This window comes from Euprymna scolopes, chromosome 16 (assembly GCF_053919585.1).
Source record: "Euprymna scolopes isolate OS-2025 chromosome 16, ASM5391958v1, whole genome shotgun sequence".
NCBI classification, from domain to species: domain Eukaryota; kingdom Metazoa; phylum Mollusca; class Cephalopoda; order Sepiida; family Sepiolidae; genus Euprymna; species Euprymna scolopes.
Window position 1 is genome coordinate 11,153,293 of NC_136497.1, and position 19,762 is coordinate 11,173,054.

Below are 19,762 nucleotides of genomic sequence, written 5' to 3' on the forward strand. Positions count from 1 at the left end.
TAATGTTCCCAAGACTTTTGAAACACCCTGTATATTCAGTGCCCCACAAAAGTTTACAATACACATTTGGAAATGTCCGTTTTTGTATTTCTAGCTTCGAAATGGTAATGATTTTATAAACATAGAAAATGTATTGAAACTAAGATAGAAACAGTGAGAAAAATAAAAAAAAAACAATTTAACACAATGCGAACAGAAAACATACTACTTAGCAATGCAAAAGTTTACAACACATTTACAAAATAATATTTAGTATTTTGTAGCATGACCATTATTGTTGATTACAGCATGCAGACGTTTAAAGCTATCTTCTACGAACTTCTTACATGCGTCTTGTATTATTTTATTCCATTCTTCCACACAAATTCTCTCCAATTCTCGCGAATTTGAAGGTTCTCTCTATCGACCTGTAATTTCAATTCTCCCCATAAATTCTCTGTAGGGTTAAGATTGGGAGATTGACTAGGCCATTTTAAAACATTAACCTTGTTTGAATTAAACCAATTGTGTGTGAGTTTCACAGTGTGCTGATCGTTATCTTGGTGAAAGATCCAGTCTGATTTCAATTTGAGCAACTTCACACTTTCTTTAAGGTTTTTCTCTAATATACACTTATAAAGTGCTCCATTCATTTTTCCTTTTATTATTTCCACTTTTCCTACACCTCCTGCACTATAACAATCCTAGATCATAATGGATCCTCCTCCAAATTTTACTCTTGGAATAGTGTTTTTTTTTACTGATATTCAGTACCTTTTTCAAAGCATGTTATGCTAAAACTCTCAAGGCTTGCTTGCATACGCATTTGCAAAATCAAGCCTAGCATGAGCATGCGTTGGCTTCAGAAGGGGAGTTTTTCTTGCTGATCTAGAGAAGATTCTTTGAGATGAAGGCTCGAATGATTGTGTCCTTGCTAACTTTAATTTCACTGTTTTCTAAGTCCTTCTGCAGCTCTCCAAGAGTAATTCTAAGCGAATTTATAACCTTTCTTTCAACACGTTTGGTTATTTTCGAGAACGACCTGATCTGGACAAAGAAAGGGTTGATTTGTGAGACTTCCAGTGCCGAATTATTGTTCCAACAGAATTCAATTGAACCATCAACTGATTGGATATCCCAATCCACTTTGATGAAGACTTACAATTCGTTTTCTGAGCTCTTGATCAATCTGTTTATTCTTTCCAATTATGCGGTTGCTTACAATACGGTTATTAGATAAAGAATGGTGCACTACTTTTACTAATTGCTTACTTCGATGTCTATTGTTGTGGGGCTCAGTTGAGTCCACAAGAACTACACGGGAAAACATGTAGTAGGGGGTTTACAAGTGTATTAAGAAAAATGACAAAGATATAGAGAAAGATAAAGAGAATAGTAGTAGTTGCAGGTATCAGTAAGATCTCGCTCCCCGAGATGCAATATCCGTTGAGATCTCCCTCCACCGTACCAGACTTAGGAGCTGATTATATAGGATCTGGACGAGTCCATTGTGAAGTGAGATCCGGTCTCACAGCACTATTGCATATTCCTGAACATTCTAGAAGCTACTAAGCATTTTAGCATGATAAACCGTCATAAAATTATTGATAAATCTAATGAATTTGATATGTGTTGTAAACTTTTGTATTGCTAATTAGTGAGTTTTCTCTTTGCGTTGTGTTAAATTATTATTTTTTATTTTCCCTATCTTAGTTTCAATACATTTTCTATGTTTATAAAAAGCTTCATTGCCATTTGGAAGCTAGAAATAAAAAAATGAGTTTCAAATGCGTATTGTAAACTTTTGCAGGGCACTATATATATATATATATATATATATATATATATATATATATATATATATATATATATTTATATATATATATATTCATATATATATATATTCATATATATATATATTCATATATATATATATTCATATATATATATATATATATATATATATATATATATATATATATATATATATATATATATATATATATATATAAACATCCTAACCAAACAATCAATCACATACACACAGGCAAGCATACTATTCTTGAAATTATTATTATCTAATTAATGACGAATGTCATACGACAGGGGAATTATCTTGCAAATAGCCCGGCTCATTGAAATGTGCAGGGCATTGTCGTATCTCTCCACTAGTGAAAAGGTGAATAAATATGCACACACAAGCCATGTTGAGTAAGATTATGCTGGAGCATTGGGGGGAGATATTGTCACTTGTGTTGAATACCACCAGATACATTTTCTGCTGTGAAGACGATGAAACATAAATAAAACGGATGATGATTATAGTGGTGGTGGTGGTGGTGGTAGTGGTGAAGGTTATGATGATTTTTAGTGTTGACATTATTAGTAGTATTAGTAATACAAGTATAGTTGTAACAAAATAAATAAAACTAATGATAATAACAGTGATAGCAATAATAATAATAATAATAATAATAATAATTAATATATACATCATAATAATAGTGAAGTTAATAATATTAATACTAATTCTGATTTATTATTACTTTTATATTCTTATGAATCTCATTCTATTAATGAAGTTAATGACAACGATGGTGATGATGCTCTAGATGATGATAGCATTAGGAATAATTATAATCGCTAGTTTGCCCATGGAAATTCCATGGTTAATTAAAAAAAATAAATTTTGATATCATTTATCTTATGATATATTTGTATTACTTTGAATTATATTTAACGATATTTAGGCAGAATACCGACCGTGCTGAAATAATAACGTTATTATGTAGAAACCCATTCTTAACATGGAGAGGGGTGGGCGTTTTGTAGCTATTCTACACTTCCATTTAATAATTTAATAAACAAAAGATAATGTGAAACTTGAATTTAACTTGAAAGTCCTTTAAAAAGAAAAAAATAGTTCGTATTCTGCATAACTATCGTTTTAACATAACTCATATTTTCACACTTCCGTAGCTGTGGAATTACTCTCTCTTCTCTCCACGTGTTTCTACAGATCTCTCTCTCCACGTGCTTTACCATACTCCTTCTGCCTGCCTGCATGTACGGGTGCGCGTTCGGATTTACACGTCGCAGCTGCTGCTACTTGATGCCGAGCGTGATATTTTTTTAACGTATACAAACACGGAAGGTAAGCATTAATAGATGGCACCTGTTATTCATATTATTAATAATAATCATAATAATGCTGATAATAATAGTGATGATGCTGATAAGATGATGATGATGATGATGATGATGATGATGATGATGATGATGATGATGATGATGTCAACTGCTTATATATAATCTCCATCCCTCCATGAGGGGCCTCATTCTAGGACTAAGGCACTGTTTAAGAAACTGTTCATGGTGATCTCAGAATCAGCATCGTTACCTTTGTCTTCGTCAGGCGGGCACCGGCGTCGGGGCAGCAGGAACACGATGGACATTGCAATGAGCACATGCCACACGCTGTGCACATATTTGTAGTTCGTCTCTGTTTCAAAGAAGGTGAAGAGTAGCAAGCCGGCCAAGGCAAGAAGCACCCCAGGTAATAGACAGTAGACATAGCGCCGCCACGAAGGGTAGCACTGGTGTCGCGTCCGACACTGGTAACCCTGCAAAGAAGACATAAACAAAATCTCAGATTATTTGAATCAAGGGAAAAAAGAAAAGAGTTGATTTGATATTGTTTTTGAAAAAATGCAGTAAATCATATTATTTTTCTAAATTTTTTAAATGAGAATTGATAATTTATATTATTCGGATTCTTTGGTCTACTGTTCTACTGGTCTACGTTACATGTTATTTTCACTACACTTCAGTTGATGTAACCTCCGACCTTCTTCAAGTATATCTTGTTGAATTCAGAAATCTTTCTGTCAAACTCGGGGATCTACACGGAATTTTGAATAGAATCCTTTATTTAATTTATCAGATTAGCATGCTCTCATTCTGCCAGCCATGATCGGGCAGAAGTTTTAAGTGATTCACAATTGTATTTAAATGTCACCCACACTGAGGATTAAACCTTCGACCTCCAGATGAGTATCTCTTACAACTGAATTTTACTAAATACTCAATCCCCTACACCATGCAAGATCCCCAGGGTTGACAAGATACACCTGAGAAAGGTCGGAGGTTACATCGACTGAAACGTTGTGAAAATAAAACTCAAGATGAGAACAGAGTAGTCCAAAGAATCCAAATGATACAAGTAAAATATATGCAAATCTAAATGTTAATGTCAATTTAAGAATCGTTTATTTTTTTTCTGTAAGAACATATCGTGTCAGATGGCATGCTGTAAGGGAGAGGTGTCCGGGCGATCAAAGAACACAATAAGTCAATCCCAGGAAATGTAACCTATAATAGTGTTATGGAACTGTGTCCGGGCGATCAAAGAATACAATAAGTCAATCCCAGGAAAGGTGAGCTATAATAGTGTTACGGAGCGTATACAGGCAAACAAAAGAACACAATGGGAAATCCTGGGATTTAAAACGACCTATATCCATGACGTCAATCAGCCAGAAAAGCTAACCGATATTAAATGAGTTAGATCAAAACCAACAAAAAGTACAATAAACAAAAGCTAGCAGAAATACGGTTAACAGGTCAATCAACAGGAACTATGACCCAGAGAGTTGCAAAACAATAAACAAACTGGTGAGAAAAAGGTCAACAGGTCAAAGTGATATAAATAAAAGAGCAGAGAGAAAACAGCGGTGAGCAGACAGAAAGCAATATGCAGGTTGACACAGAGTTTTGCGACCCACTCTTGTTCCTAACATCAACCGCGTTATGATGTAGTTATCACTGTTATTTTTGAAGTGTAAATTGTAAATAAACAAATCTGTATTAAAAACATAAAAGTGTCTCGTATTCATTTTAAAACAAAATAACTTTTCGTTTATACAACAAATACGATCATAGCCATTCATATATGTAAAAATGCGATGCATAATTGATTCTAAACATTTTGTCCTGTTTTTTATTCAGCATGTTTTCCCAAATACCAAATTGTGGTTGGCTTCCATTTGTTTGAAAAAAAAAAGACATGCACACACAATTATTCCAGCTAGTTAGTTCAGATTATTTTTCCTTTAGTCCTCACATTTCCTGGACGATGTTTCTGACAAAGGAACAAAAATTGCTGTTTTCTGAGTCAGAAGGTATATATAAAAAATTTATCTTTGACTAATTTTAAATCTTGAAGTATTTTTTCTTTTAACTCCTTACATCAAGTGGCTTCATAACTTGTCTGCGGCGATTTCCATAAAGAAAACATAATCAAAAATGAAAAAGTAAAAGAATAAATAAAAATTAAAAATTGACAGCCCTCATTGTTACATATATGAATGAAACACTACTGGCAGAGCATGAAAGGAAGCTGAATTTGAAATGAACTTGCAAGAATGATATTAACTTCTATTAACTTGTAAGAACTTGTATTAAATTGTATTAATTTGTATTAACTTGTATTAACTTGTAAGAACTTGTATTAAATTATAAGAACTTGTATTACGTTGTATTAACTTGTAAGAAATAGTATTAACTTGTATTAACTTGCATTAACTTGTATTTACTTGTATTTACTTGTATTAATTTGAAAGAACTTGTATTAACTTGTATTAATTTGTAGTAACTTGTAGTAACTTGTAAGAACATGTATTAACTGGTAAGAACTAGTATTAATTGTATGAACTTGTATTACCTTGTTTTAACTTGTAAGAACTTGTAAGAACTTGTATTAATTGTATTAATTGTAAAAACGTGTATTACATTGTATTAAGTTGGTACAACTTGTATTCACTTGTAAGAACTTGTATTAACTTTTAATAACTTTTTTTAACTTGTAAGAACTTGTATTAAATTCATTAGCTTGTAAGAACTTGTGATAACTTGTAATAAATTGTATTAACTTGTAAGAAATTGTATTAACTTGTATTAACTTGTAAAGTCTTGTATAAACTTGTATAAACTTGTATTTACTTATAAGAACTTGTATTAACTTGTGAGAACTTGTATAAACTTGTGAGAATTGCATTAACTTGAATTTATTTGTAAGAACTTGTATTAACTTGTAAGAACGTTTGTAAACTTGTATAAACTTGTATTCACTTGTAAGAACAAGTATTAAGTTGTATTAACTTGTAAGAACTTCTATTAACTTTTATTAACTTGTAAGAACTTGTATTAACATGTACGAACTTGTATTAACTTGTATTAAATTGTATTAAATTGTAACAACTAGTATTTACTTGTATTACCTTGTAAGAACTTATATTAACTTGTATAAACTTCTAAGAACTTATATAAACTTGTATTAACTTGTCAGACCTTGTATTAATTGTATAAATTTGTATTAACTTGTAAGAACTTATATTAACTTGCAAGAAATTGTATTACCTTGTACTAACTTGTAAGAACTTTTATTAACTTGTATTACCATGTATTAACTTGTAAGAACTTGTATTAAATAAATGTATTTATTGTATTAACTTGTAAGAAATTGTATATACTTGTATTAACTTGTATTAACTTTAAGAACTTGTATACACTTGTATTACCTTTTAATAACTTGTATGAACTTGTATTAACTTATAGAACTGGTATTAAATTGTATTAACTTGCAATAACTTGTATTCAGTTGTAAAAATTTGTATTAACTTGTAAGAACTTGTAAGAATTTGAAAGACTTGTATTAACTTGTATTAATTGTAAAGAATTTGTATTAACTCGTATTATCTTTTAATAACTTGTATTAACTTTAAACCACTTGTATTAATTTTATTAACTTTTATTAACTGGTAAGAACTTGTAGTTATTATAAGAACTTTTATTAACTTGTATGAACATGTATTACCTTGTAATAACTTTTAATGATTGTAAAAACTTTTATTAACTTGTATTAACTTGTAAGAACTTGTATTAACTTGTAAGAACTTGTATTAACTTGTGTTTACTTGTATTAACTTGTAAAACTTGTATTAACTGGTATTAACTGGCATTAAATGTATTAACTTGTATTAATTTGTAATAACTTGTATTACCTTGTAATGACGAGTATCAACTTTTATTAATTTGTAAATACTTGTATTAACTTGTATAAACGTGTATTAATTTGTATAAACTTGTATTAACTTGTAAGAACTTGTATAAACTTGTATTAACTTGTGTTTACTTGTATTAACTTGTAAGAACTTGTATTAACTGGCATTAAATGTATTAACTTGTAATAACCTGTATTAACTTGTAAGTACATGCATTAACTTGTATTAACTTGTAAGAAGTCTTATAAACTTTTATTATCCTGTATTAAGTTGTATTAACTTGTAACAACTTTTATTAACTTGTAACAACTTTTATTAACTTGTATTTACATGTAAGAACTGGTATTAACTTGTATTTACTTGTATCAACGTGTATTAAGTTGTAAGAACTTGTATTAACTTATAAGAACTTGTATTAACTTGTATTAACTTGTATTAACTAGTTAGAACGTATTAACTTGTAAAAACTTGTATTCTCTTGTATTAACTTGTATGAACTCGTATTAAAATGTATTGACTTGTATTAACTTGTAAGAACCTTTATTAACTTGTATAAACTTGTAAGAACTTGTATTAACTTGTATTAACTTGTATTAACATGTATTAACTCATAAGAATTGGTATTACCTTGTATTTACTTGTGTTAAATTGTATTTACTTGTATTAACTTGTAAGAACGTGTATTAACTTGTAAGAATTATTTTACTTGTATAAGTATGAACTTGTAAGAACTTGTATTAACTTGTATTAATTGTATTAACTTATAAGTACTTGTATTAACTTGTATTAACTTGTAAGAACTTGGATTAACTTGTATTAACTTGTGTTAACTTGTATAAACTTAACTTATATTAACTTGTAAGAACTTGCATGAACTTGTAAGAACTTTTATTAAATTGTATTGACATGTAATAACTTGTAAGAACTTGTATTACCTTGTATTTACTTGTATTTACTTGTAAGAACTTGTATTAAATTTTAATAACTTGTAAGAACTTGTATTAACTTGTATTAACTTTTATTTACTTGTAAGAACTTGTATTAACTTGTATTAACTCATAAGAACTTGTAATAACTGGTATTAACTTTTAAAAATATTTATTAACTTTAAGAACTTGTATTTATTTGTGTTTACTTGTATTTACTTGTACGAATTTGTACTAACTTGTATTAACTTGTATTAACTTGTATTTACTAGTATTAACTTGTATTAAGTTGTATTTAATTGTATTAACTTGTACGAATTTGTACTAACTTGTATTAACTTTAAAGAACATTTATTAACTTGTATTAACTTGTGTTAACTTGTGTTAACTTGTATTAACTTGTGTTAACTTGTAAGAACTTGTATTAACTTGTATTAACTTGTAAGAACTTGCATTCCCTTGTAAGAACTTGTATTAATTTGTATTAACTTGTAAGAACTTGTATTAAATTGTATTAACTTGCAATAACTTGCAAGAACTTGTATTAACTGGTATTTACTTGTAAGAACTTGTATTAACTTGTAATAACTTGTACGAACTTGTATTATATTGTATTAACTTGTAAGAACTTGTATTAACTTGTATTAAGTTATATAAACTTGTATTAACTTGTAAGAACTTGTATAAACTTGTATTTACTTGTACGAACAGTTATTGACTTTTAAGAACTTGTATTAACTTGTATTAACTTGTATTTACTTGTATTAATTTGTAAAGTTTGTATTAACTTTTTTTGACTTGCAAGAACTGGTATTTACGTGTGTTAACTTCTATTAACTTGTAAGAACTTGTATTAACTTGTATTAACTTGTAAGAACTTGTATTTCCTTGGAGGGACTTGTATTACCTTGTATTAACTGGTATCAACTTGCACTGACTTGTATTAACTTGTATTAACTTGTTAGAACGTGTATAAAATTGTATTAACTTGTATAACCTTATAAGAACATTTATTAACTTTTAAGAACTTGTATTAATTTGTATTTACTTGTATTAACTTGTACGAATTTGTACAAACTTGTATTCACTTGTATTGCTATACAAGAACTGGTATTAAGTTATATTCAGTTGTATTTACTTGTATTAACTTGTAAGAACTTGCATTAACTTGTGTTAACTTATATTAACTTCAAGAACATTTATTAACTGTTAAGAAATTTTATTATCTTGTATTTACTTGTATTAACTTATACGAATTTGTACTAACTTGTATTAACTTGTAAGAACTTGTATTACCTGATTTGTGTTAACTTTCATTGACTTGTACTAAATTGTAAGAACTTGTATTAACTTGTATTAACTTGTAAGAACTTGTATTAACTTGTATTAACTTGTAATAACTTGTATTAAATTGTATTAACTTGTAATGACTTGTAAGAACTCGTATTAACTTGTATTTACTTGTAAGAACTTGTACTAACTTGTAATAATTTGTAAGAACTTGTATTAACTGGTATTAACTTGTATTAACTTGTAAGAACTTGTATTAACTAGTATTAAGTTGTATTAACTTGTATTAACTTTTAAAAACTTGTATTAAATTGTATTAACTTGGAAGAACATTTATTTACTTTTAAGAACTTGTATTAACTTGTATTTACTTTTATTAACTTGTACCAATTTGTACTAACTTGTATTAACTTGTATTGACTTGCAAGAACTGGTATTAACTTGTATGTACTTTTATTTACTTGGAAGAACTTGTATTCGCCTTTACGTACTTTTATTAACTTGTATTAATTGTAAAAAGTTTTATTAAGTTGTATTAAATTGTATTAACTTGTAAGAACTTGTATTTTCTTGGGGGGACTTGTATTACCTTGTATTAACTTGTAATTACTTATGAGAACTTGTGAGAACTTGTATTAACTTGTAAGAACTTGTATAAACTTGTATTAGCTTATAAAAACTGGTATTAACTTCTATTAACTTGTGTTAACTTGTATTAACTTGTAAGAACTTGTATTACATTGTATTTACTTTATTTACTTGTATTACCTTGTATTAATCTGTATTAACTCGTAAGACTTTGTATTAACTTGTATTAACTTTTAAGAACTTGTATTCACTTGTATTAACTTGTATTACCATGTAATAACTTGTATTAACTTGTAATAACTTGTAAGGACGTGTATTGACTTGTAATAACTTGTATTAACCTGTGTTTACTTGTAAGAACTTGTATTTACTTGTATTAACTTGTAACAACTTGTATTAATTTGTATTAACGTGTATTAACTTGTAAGAACTTTTATTAACTTATAAGAACTTGTAACAACTTGTATTTCTGTTATATTAACTTGTAAGATCTTGCATTAACTTTTATTTATTTGTAATTTCTTGTAAGAACTTGTATTAACTTGTATTAACTTGTAGTAACTTTTAAGAACATGTATTAACTTGTATTAACTTGTAAGAACTTGTATTAACTTGTATTAACTCGTAAGAACTTGTATTAACTTGTATTAATTGTACGAACTAGTATTAACTTGTATTTACTTGTAAGAACTTGTATTAACTTTTATTAACTTGTAAGAACTTGTATTAACTTGTAAGAACTATTATTAGCTTGTATTTACTTGTAAGAATTTGTGTTAACTTGTAATAACTTGTTAGAATTTTATTAACTTTTATTAATTTTTAAGAACTTTTATTAACTTATATTTACTTGCCTTAGCTTGTATTTACTTGTAAGACATTGTATTAACTTGTATTACCTTGTATGTACTTGTAAGACATTGTATTAACTTGTATTACCTTGTATGTACTTGTAAGAACTTGGATTTACTTGTAAGAACTTGGATTTACTTGTAAGAACTTTTATTAATTGTTATTAACTTGTAAGAACTTGTATTAACTTGTGTTAACTTGTAAGAACTTGTATTAACGTTAGAAAATAGATAAAGAAATAAAGATATTACAGCAACATTATTTGATAAAAAAGATTAACATGGTTTGGACATCTTTCTCGGTTACCAGTCTCCAGCTATGTTAAACCTCATACAAAAAGATTTCATTCAAGAAAGATGAAAAAAATTATCTCTAAAGATTGTTTTTTTACTTGGGCATCTCCACTTATCCAGATCCAGAGGCAACTCGAGGATAAGTGTTAATTAATCTAAGGTGGTTGTGTAGTAGTTGTTAATGGTGTAATATGGGTAGAATTTGATTATTTAAGGGGATGTTTCAACAAGAACTTGTTTACATTGGAGTTGAAGGCTAACATGTTGTATTCAACCATGAAGCAAGCCAGAGGAAAGATGTTTTGTTCCTGGAATCTGCATTTAGATAGGCTGACTAAGTATGAGTTCACTCTGATGTGCTGCTCCTGACAGTTGATGACCGTGATAATAGTTGAATGTTGTTCTCAAGGATGAAACAAAGCTGTCTGGAGTATGCACACAAGTCAAGTAAGCCATGTATAATTGCGACAATGTTCTATATAATAAAAACAAAACAACAGTAGATGTGTGTCTGTGCGTCTGCATGTAAATATTTAACAGATAAATTCTTAAACTACTGGTCACCCAACACAGAAATTAACAAAAAATAGTAATCAGAGGTGAAGGAAGGTTTATAACGAGTAAAATATTTGTTTCGATGGATGAATAACGTGTACAGAAGTCGGCTATTTGAAATGCAAAATGTTTATTTCAATTTGCCGACATATTTCTATTATTTTTGAGCATGCGCAAATTAATTCATAGTTTTGAGTGGTTTAGTTTTAAATCTTTCCACGCTACGGTATAACTGGAAATGTTTTCTCAATCATTAAATCATTGCTCTCTGATCGGCTCATAAGAGTAGTAGTTGATGGATAAAAATCAGAGGCCTACAGTATTAATGCTGGAGTCTCTCAGGGGTCATTCTGGGCCCAACTCTCTTTCTGATCTACATCAATGATTTCCCAAAGCACATACTTAAATCATTCGTTGACATCTATGCTGATGACACGACCATCTACTGCAACATATCAAAGGCTGTAAATGACAAAGTTCTCTCTGATTCTCTCTCCTCTGATCTCGAGTGCATGGTACAGTGGGGGAAGACGTGGCTGGTTACCTTTACTGCATCCAAAACCAAGCTCCTATCTTTAGATCATCAACCCTCTGATCCCCATCTGGCATCAATTGAAATGTATAACTCTCGTCTAGGGGAGGCCCCGTGTTTTGACAAGCTTCTGGACTTGACCTTTACTCATTATCTGAAATGGAACACGTACATCAAGTCTGTAGCCAAGGTTGCTCGAAAGATGGTGGGATCCTTCTACCGCTCCAGAAGATATCTCACTTCTGATGTAATTCTCTATCTGTATAAAAGCCAAGTACGTCCAAGAATGGAATACTGCTGCCATATCTGGGCAGGAGCTGCTAAAAACAGCCTATCCTGCCTTGACAGAGTACAAAATAGACTTTGTGGCTTAGTGGGGGATGCCCTTTTCTCTTCCCTGCAACCTCTCTCCCACAGAAGAGACGTTGCGAGCCTATCTTTGTTTTATTGTTATTTCCATGGCAGGTGCTCGTCAAAGCTGCAATCTCTAGTCCCCCTTGCCAATCTTTCATGATAAACACCCGTCTGGCTGAAACCACTGTCAAATATTTTCCCCACTCTTTATCTGTGCCTAAATCAAAACGTAGATTCCATGAACAAAGCTTCTTTCTTAGAACTGCACGCCTGTGGAACTCTCTACCGCTTGCCTGTTTCCCTACTGTACACAAAATAACCCTTATCCCCGAGTGGCTTCTGGGCCATTATAAGTGGTGACCTTCATGTAAAAAAAAGTACCTTTCGAAAGCTCAAATGATAGGGAACGCAGTTGAAGCACTAAATACCTTGGTTTTGACAGCACCCAAATCATTTTATTTTTCAAACTTTCGAAATCAGTACTGAATATTTGGTACAATATAACATTTAATACAGAATTGGCTCAGAGATAATAAATACGGAATCTGCATGAATTAAAATATATTTAATTGTGTTTTATTTTTAGTCTTCATATTAATGCAAGGGAGATAAATTTTTAAATAATGAAAGGGAGATAAATGTTTGCAGCTGAAAATATGACTTATCCCCCTTAGATTATTTGTCATTGTTTGTTGACGATTTTCTTTAATTCCTTTATCAAAAAGTTTTCTCAACTTTTCGCGTGTTTCTATGTGTGTTTGTGTTTCTCGCTTATACATATTATTTTATTTTTTGTGTGTGTTTTCTTTCTAGACATTTTTTTAAAAATTTCACTTTCAATCTAAATTAAATTTAAAATGTAAAATCAACGAATTACGGAGAATATTAAATATGTTTTCTTTTTTTCTTACTTAAGAGTCGCCATTTATCAAGGCCGAAAGGTCACTCAAGCATAAGCATTAATGAGTTTGTCAGATGGATTGTGAGACAACACCACGAGGATTGGTGACGATAGTTGAAGGAAGCGGGCAGAATTTGATTATTCATGAGGACAGGACAGTTTACAGTTCCCAAAGAATTTTTTTTTTTACATTGGACTTGAAAACGACCATGCTATAATCAGATTGGAAGCAGTTATATGGTTTTGTGTGCTATAGGCGAGTAGTTCTATGAAAGGAACTCTGTCCATATAAGCTCCGTTTAGTTCAGAAAACATTTTTGATATAGAGAAGAAATGAAATAAAGTACTCAATAACTATGTCAAATAATCTAAGGGGAATAAATCATATTTTCAGCTGCAAAGATTTATCTCCCTTGCATAATTTAATGACTTATCTCCCTTGCTTTAATATGAAGACTACCCTTGCCTGATCGTCAAATATGTTTTGATATATTTGAACGCGGGCAGATTTCGTATTTATTATTTCAGAGCCAATTCTTTATTGCATATTATATTGCACATAGATTATTATTGATAACTTGACGAGTTTTTGTTGTGATTTTTTTACAGGGGGAGGGGTGCATAAATGTGAGCTCAGCCGAGCAACTGCCATAAAAATAATGATAGGCTAGAGAAAGAAAGACCAGCAATATCTCACCTGTGAGAAAGTTCTCTAGGGAAGAGAAAAAATTCTAAATATAGAGTATAAGAGAGTAGTTGAACGTCAGTTTGACTGCCAAGTATTTTACTGGGGTTGTCCCACCACCGAGTGCCATGTGCTCCCGGTATTTACCGCGAAGAGGAAAAGTCCATCTGTAAACGTAGGTACTTGTATTGGTATGCAATTAAGCAGAATCAGGAATCGAAGAAAATCGGAACTTTTTGATGCATCAGAATCGATATCAAAATCGAAAAAGTTTTCTCATACCAAAAGCGATTCTTTTTATTGTTTGCTTTTGTTTAAAACTTGGTTTTCCGTGGCTCATATAAATGATGAAATGATAAATATCTGTTGATTTTAAATTAATATCGAAAGCAAAATTTATAGATCACTACAGAACTGTATTTTACGCATACGAAAATATATGAATATATTATATGGATTGCTATGGCAATCCTACACACGCCCCTCCGAAAAAGAAGCAAAACAAAAAAAAAAAAAATTACTTTATATCTAGAATTAAAAAGAATTGGAATCAGTAATTGTATCGGAATCTAGAAAAATATTGGAATCGCCTCATCACTAGTTGTGCCATGAAATTCTTGGTTTGGTTAAATTTTCTCCAGGACACTGTTGATCAAGAATGGGATCCTGAACATTGTGGGTGTAATTCTGATCCATAATTCTAACATTTTATTTAGATTCTGCAATAGAAGACTTGTGTTGTTTGCAATAGCATGCCTCATGGATACATAAACCTTGCAAAATTTTCTTCTGTAAGCACAGGTCGTTTTCATTAACTCAAACAGAATCTATTAACGTCTTTTAAATGTTAAGTTTATCTGCTCGGTATAGATGATTGATTTCTTATTTAGACAACGAAAACAAGGTTGCATGATATTCTTTTTGAATTCTTAAACAAACGATTATTTATGTCCACTGTGACGTCACCACACAACATCTAAATCTTGACGAAGAAAACAAAAAAATGTGCCATGTTATGGTAAATAGAAATAACCTTTTTCTAATCCAAAACTGAATCTTTAGACTATAGCGGTTCAGGTTAACACATCGATGTACAAAGTCAAAATGCATAAATCCGTTTGTACGCATATCGTCTGTGCATACATTATCCTGAATAAAAACAAATAATCATATTTTGGACCAATCAGAAAACTTTCTACATTTATTTGAAATGGTATTTCTGGGAACCTTGCTGACCTGAGTCTATGAATCAGTGTAACTGGGCGGTTTTCTCGAAAACACTTCTTTCCACTCACATGCACAAAAACATTAACAGACACACAGACACACACAAGTCATCGATATTATCGTCTGTCAAACCTGTTAAACCACTGCAATACATTATTAATATATAAAACGAATGCACATTAAATCTTATCAACTTTCAATTAATTATAATTTATTTAATTGCACATAAAATTTTGGAATACGATTTTCCTGACGCCTGAAACTCACGTCTCTTAATTAATCGATCCAGACTTCTTATGTCTCAGTTAACGAGCTCCTTGTATTTACAAAAACCCTAAAAATGTTCATGAAGATCTGTTTCCATATTACTGGAAACCTTTCATTTTAAAACATATATAAATTATCTCTTTTGTGAATATATGCCTTCTTTATTTCATTATTTTATTTTATTTACCGTATGACAATGTCTTTAGTGTTCTCACATGTGATTATAAAACCTGCAAATCTTTTTCACTAAAAATATTTCTATGAATCTAACTCATCCCAAAATATTTCTTCCATTACAAATCACCCTCAAGTGTAATCCCAAAACTGGCGTGAACATAACCCTAAAAATTAATGAATAAAACTGGTGAATGAAATCCCATAAAACTATATGTTTTACATGTGGAGTGTTTTCACAACGATTCAATCAATGTTACTTTTTTTACATAGGAGTCACCACTTATCAAGGCTCGGAGGCCATTCGATGATAAGGATTAATGGGTGTACAGTAATCAGTGAGATCATATCATAGTAATCGTAAGTAGTGGAAATTTTGTAAATTGGATTACTTAGGGAGTTCGTCAAAAACTTGTTTACATTAGACTTGAAGACAATACTTTCAACCTCTTCGAATGTATCGTGTTGAACTTAGTAATCTGCAAACAATTCTGAATGAAACCTTTATTTTAATCCATGAGATTAGCATGCTTTCATTCAGTCAGCCATGATTCGGTAAAAATCCTAAGGAATTCACAATTGTATATTGAGCTCTGCATGTACTTAGGATTGAACCCTTAACCTCCAGAAGAGTGTACCTTACAACTGAATTTTACCAAGTACTTTATCCACTACACTCCAGGCCCTTGTGGAAAACTTTTTATTATTCTGAAAAACAAAAAAAAATTCTTCAGGAAACAACGAAAGAAAGAGAAAAGATGTGCTTACCCAAGATAAGAAAACCATTGCAGCTCCGAGCACCAAAGGAATGATATTTAAAAGCAGTCCGTGTTTATCATAATCGACAGCCAGGGCTAAGAACAAGGCCCCCATGACAACACAAATGATTCGCAGCTTATCAGGGAATCGTGTCATCACCATAAGGGTCACCCAAACGGCCATGTAACTGCCGAGAAAGTCACTGAAACTTAGAACCTCGTATCGCAACATGCAGTATTGATATAAATTGCTAGCATCACACGCATGGTAAATCTGAAAGAGAAAAAACAGATAAAATTGCTTCCATTTTAAAGGAAAGAAAAAAGATTTCAATATAGTGGCACATATTTATGGAATTATGCTTATATCCAAGTGTGTAAAGAACGGGACAGAATTCAAAATTTCCATGCAATATTATAAAATTAGGTAGAGTGGAAGTTTCCAATTAGAATTCAAGTAAGATTACATGTCACACCACTGATATCACAAAGACGTCAGTCTCACATCAGTAATAACCAAAGAAGATATTTCTCTTGTGTTAGAGTTTTAAGTGTGTGAGTATCAATACGCCCTGCAAGCTGATTGGCCAATCTATTGCCAAATCACTTATTGATTTGCAAAGGAAAATAAGTCCTTATTTTATTTGTGATTGTGATACAGTCACCAGTGAGAGTAGTAAGGATTCTGCTTCTTCCCTCCATGGGGAGTAGGAGGGACGGTTGTGTGTTTTAAGGTGTATACATGTATTCTATAAAGACAGATAAAAATTACAAAGAGATTTTTAAAACAAAATTACATTTATGTTATTTTTTTCTTGACTAGTTAGCAGGTGGTTGTTCTAGCAAGGTCAGATGGTTAGATTAAACAAACCATGGGAACACACACACACACACACACACACACACACACACACACACACATATATATATACATATACATATATATGTATATAGTAAGTTATTAAAATATATATGGCATTTTATAACTTACTACCTAGCTCTACCTATGTATTGAGCACTGTTGAAGTAAATACTTAAAGTTTATACATAAAATTATACTTTCGTATATTAATTTATGCGATTAAATGAAGTAGTCATATATATATGTGTGTGTGCGTGTGTGTGTGTGTTTTGTTTAAATCGATATACACATTTAACCATGTGTGTGTGTGTTTTAAATTTGTATATAAGTAAGTGAAAATACATCTTGAAAGTAAGAAACATGGTACTTCTGCATTACACAGATGGCACCATTTGTTTTGGTGTATTTCACTAAACTGTTGCTAGGTGGCACTTCTCTCCATTGAAATTGGTTATCAATTTAAAAATTAAAACTAATATATTGTTGGCTCTTCAACAAAAAATTAAAACTATATCCTGTTACAGTGGCAATTTTACTTTGATTAAAAATGTGTTTTAATTCTAAAAATGTTTCATTTGAATTATTAAATTGTTCCAAAAAAATCCAATTTTATTTTAATTCAAAAAGATTTTTGGGGATAAAAATCCAATGTTGTTTTAATGAAAAATTGTTTTATTAAAATTATATTTTCTTATGTAGACTGTTTTTACAATTCTATATTGATGCATTTTTATATAAAAAATGTTTTGGTTTTCAAATATTTTTGTGATTGGAAAAAAAAAATCTTGTTTGTTATTTATTTACTGTGTTATTTGACTAAGAATAAATTAGAGTTATCACCCCTACACCAACAATGGCGTCGTCTGTGTTAACTACAAATTAATTAGAAACAGGTTAAATAAGACGTGTAAAGTTGATATCTTAAATTACATATTCAAATAAACTGAGTTTCTCTCCTTCACATGCAAAACAGCATTTTATGTCTATCTCAAAATCCATCTTAAAATGTTCAAGGTTAGTTCCAAAAGTAAAGTCTCCTATCTGTTTTAACTGAAAAAAATTGAAGAGCTGAAGTCGTACCATTAAAACGGGTGACCGGTTTTGCTCCAAAACTTATTTTTTCACATAATCACCACCATTCTCAACACACGTTTTGCCATGATAACTGTGCATGGGCCTCCAGTATTCGCTTTATTATATGAGAATCATTCCAAAAGTAAAGCCTCCTATTTTTTTAACTCCAAAAGTTGAAGAGCTACGAAGACGGAAGTATTACCATTAAAACTAACGACTTCTTTGCTCCAGAATTTATTTATTTATACATTATCACAACCACACACACGCGCACACACACACACACACACACACACACACACACACACACACACACACACATATATATATATATATATATATATATATATATATATATATATATATGATGAAAATTATGAAAATAATATTCCAACGTGATTGAGAAACGAAAAAGAAACAAACCAAAATTATTTTTGTACTCATCGACATTTCGTCTTTATTTCAAGACTTCCTCAGGATGATTGATTTGAAGAAATTAAATACATGTACACTATTTGAAACAGTAAAGGGACGTCACTCCGATAACCTTTTCGCGAATACTTTTGCATTTGAATCATTGATGTGATGAATTTAACTTCATTGAACTATTATTATTATTATTATTATTATTATTATTAGTATTAGTAGTATTAGTAGTAGTAGTAGTAGTAGTAGTAGTAGTAATTATTGTTTACTTATTTATTTTTAAAAAATAACTTGGGATTCTTAAAGCAACACAAATCCAAGGAATTCTGCGTTTTTTTTTCCAGACCTTAAAAAAATTATTGCGACAATAGTAATTCTTATTAAACAAGATATTTTATTAAACATCATAAGATCTTAAACAATAAAAAGAACGAAAACATTGAAGAAAATAAAACTGTTTTTTTTTAAATTGTTCAATAATATTAATTTAATGTGTTACTCTAAAATAATGAGTATGACAAACAGATTAAGGATTTTTGATCTTGCTCTCTTTTAAAACGTTTAAAAATATGAGAAACATTGAATATTGTTCCTAACTAATCATGTCTTTAACAAAATAAAAATCTCCTTCTTGTTTTAACTATAAAAATAGTTAAAACAAGAAGGAGATTTTTATTTTGTTAAAGACATGATTAGTTAGGAACAATATCTTTTTGCAAGCTAGATAAAAAGAAAGCATTTGCCGCACCATAGTTTGTAGACTTAAACAACACACACACACACATACACACGCACAAACACACACACACACACACACACACACACACACACACACACACACACACACACACACACACACATAGTGGAAATATACTTTATTTCCTTATAATATATACCAATCCTTATTTAAGAAGCTCAATGTAATTACAGAGCAATATAGTGAATAAATGACAAAAGT

General features: G+C 30.4%; 1 protein-coding gene across 4 annotated transcripts in view; it reads right to left on the reverse strand.

Moving 5' to 3' along the window:
* LOC145295837 (post-GPI attachment to proteins factor 6-like) overlaps positions 1 to 19,762 on the reverse strand; it is an 810,264-nt gene that overhangs the window by 135,355 nt on the left and 655,147 nt on the right. For all 4 annotated transcript variants that reach the window (XM_080141548.1, XM_080141547.1, XM_080141550.1 and 1 more), the window contains exons 10-11: positions 16,453 to 16,716; positions 3,380 to 3,602 (exon numbers count right to left, since the gene is read on the reverse strand). In XM_080141548.1, the coding sequence (XP_079997674.1) occupies positions 3,380 to 3,602; positions 16,453 to 16,716 (487 nt within the window). The remainder of the gene's footprint in view (positions 1 to 3,379; positions 3,603 to 16,452; positions 16,717 to 19,762) is intronic.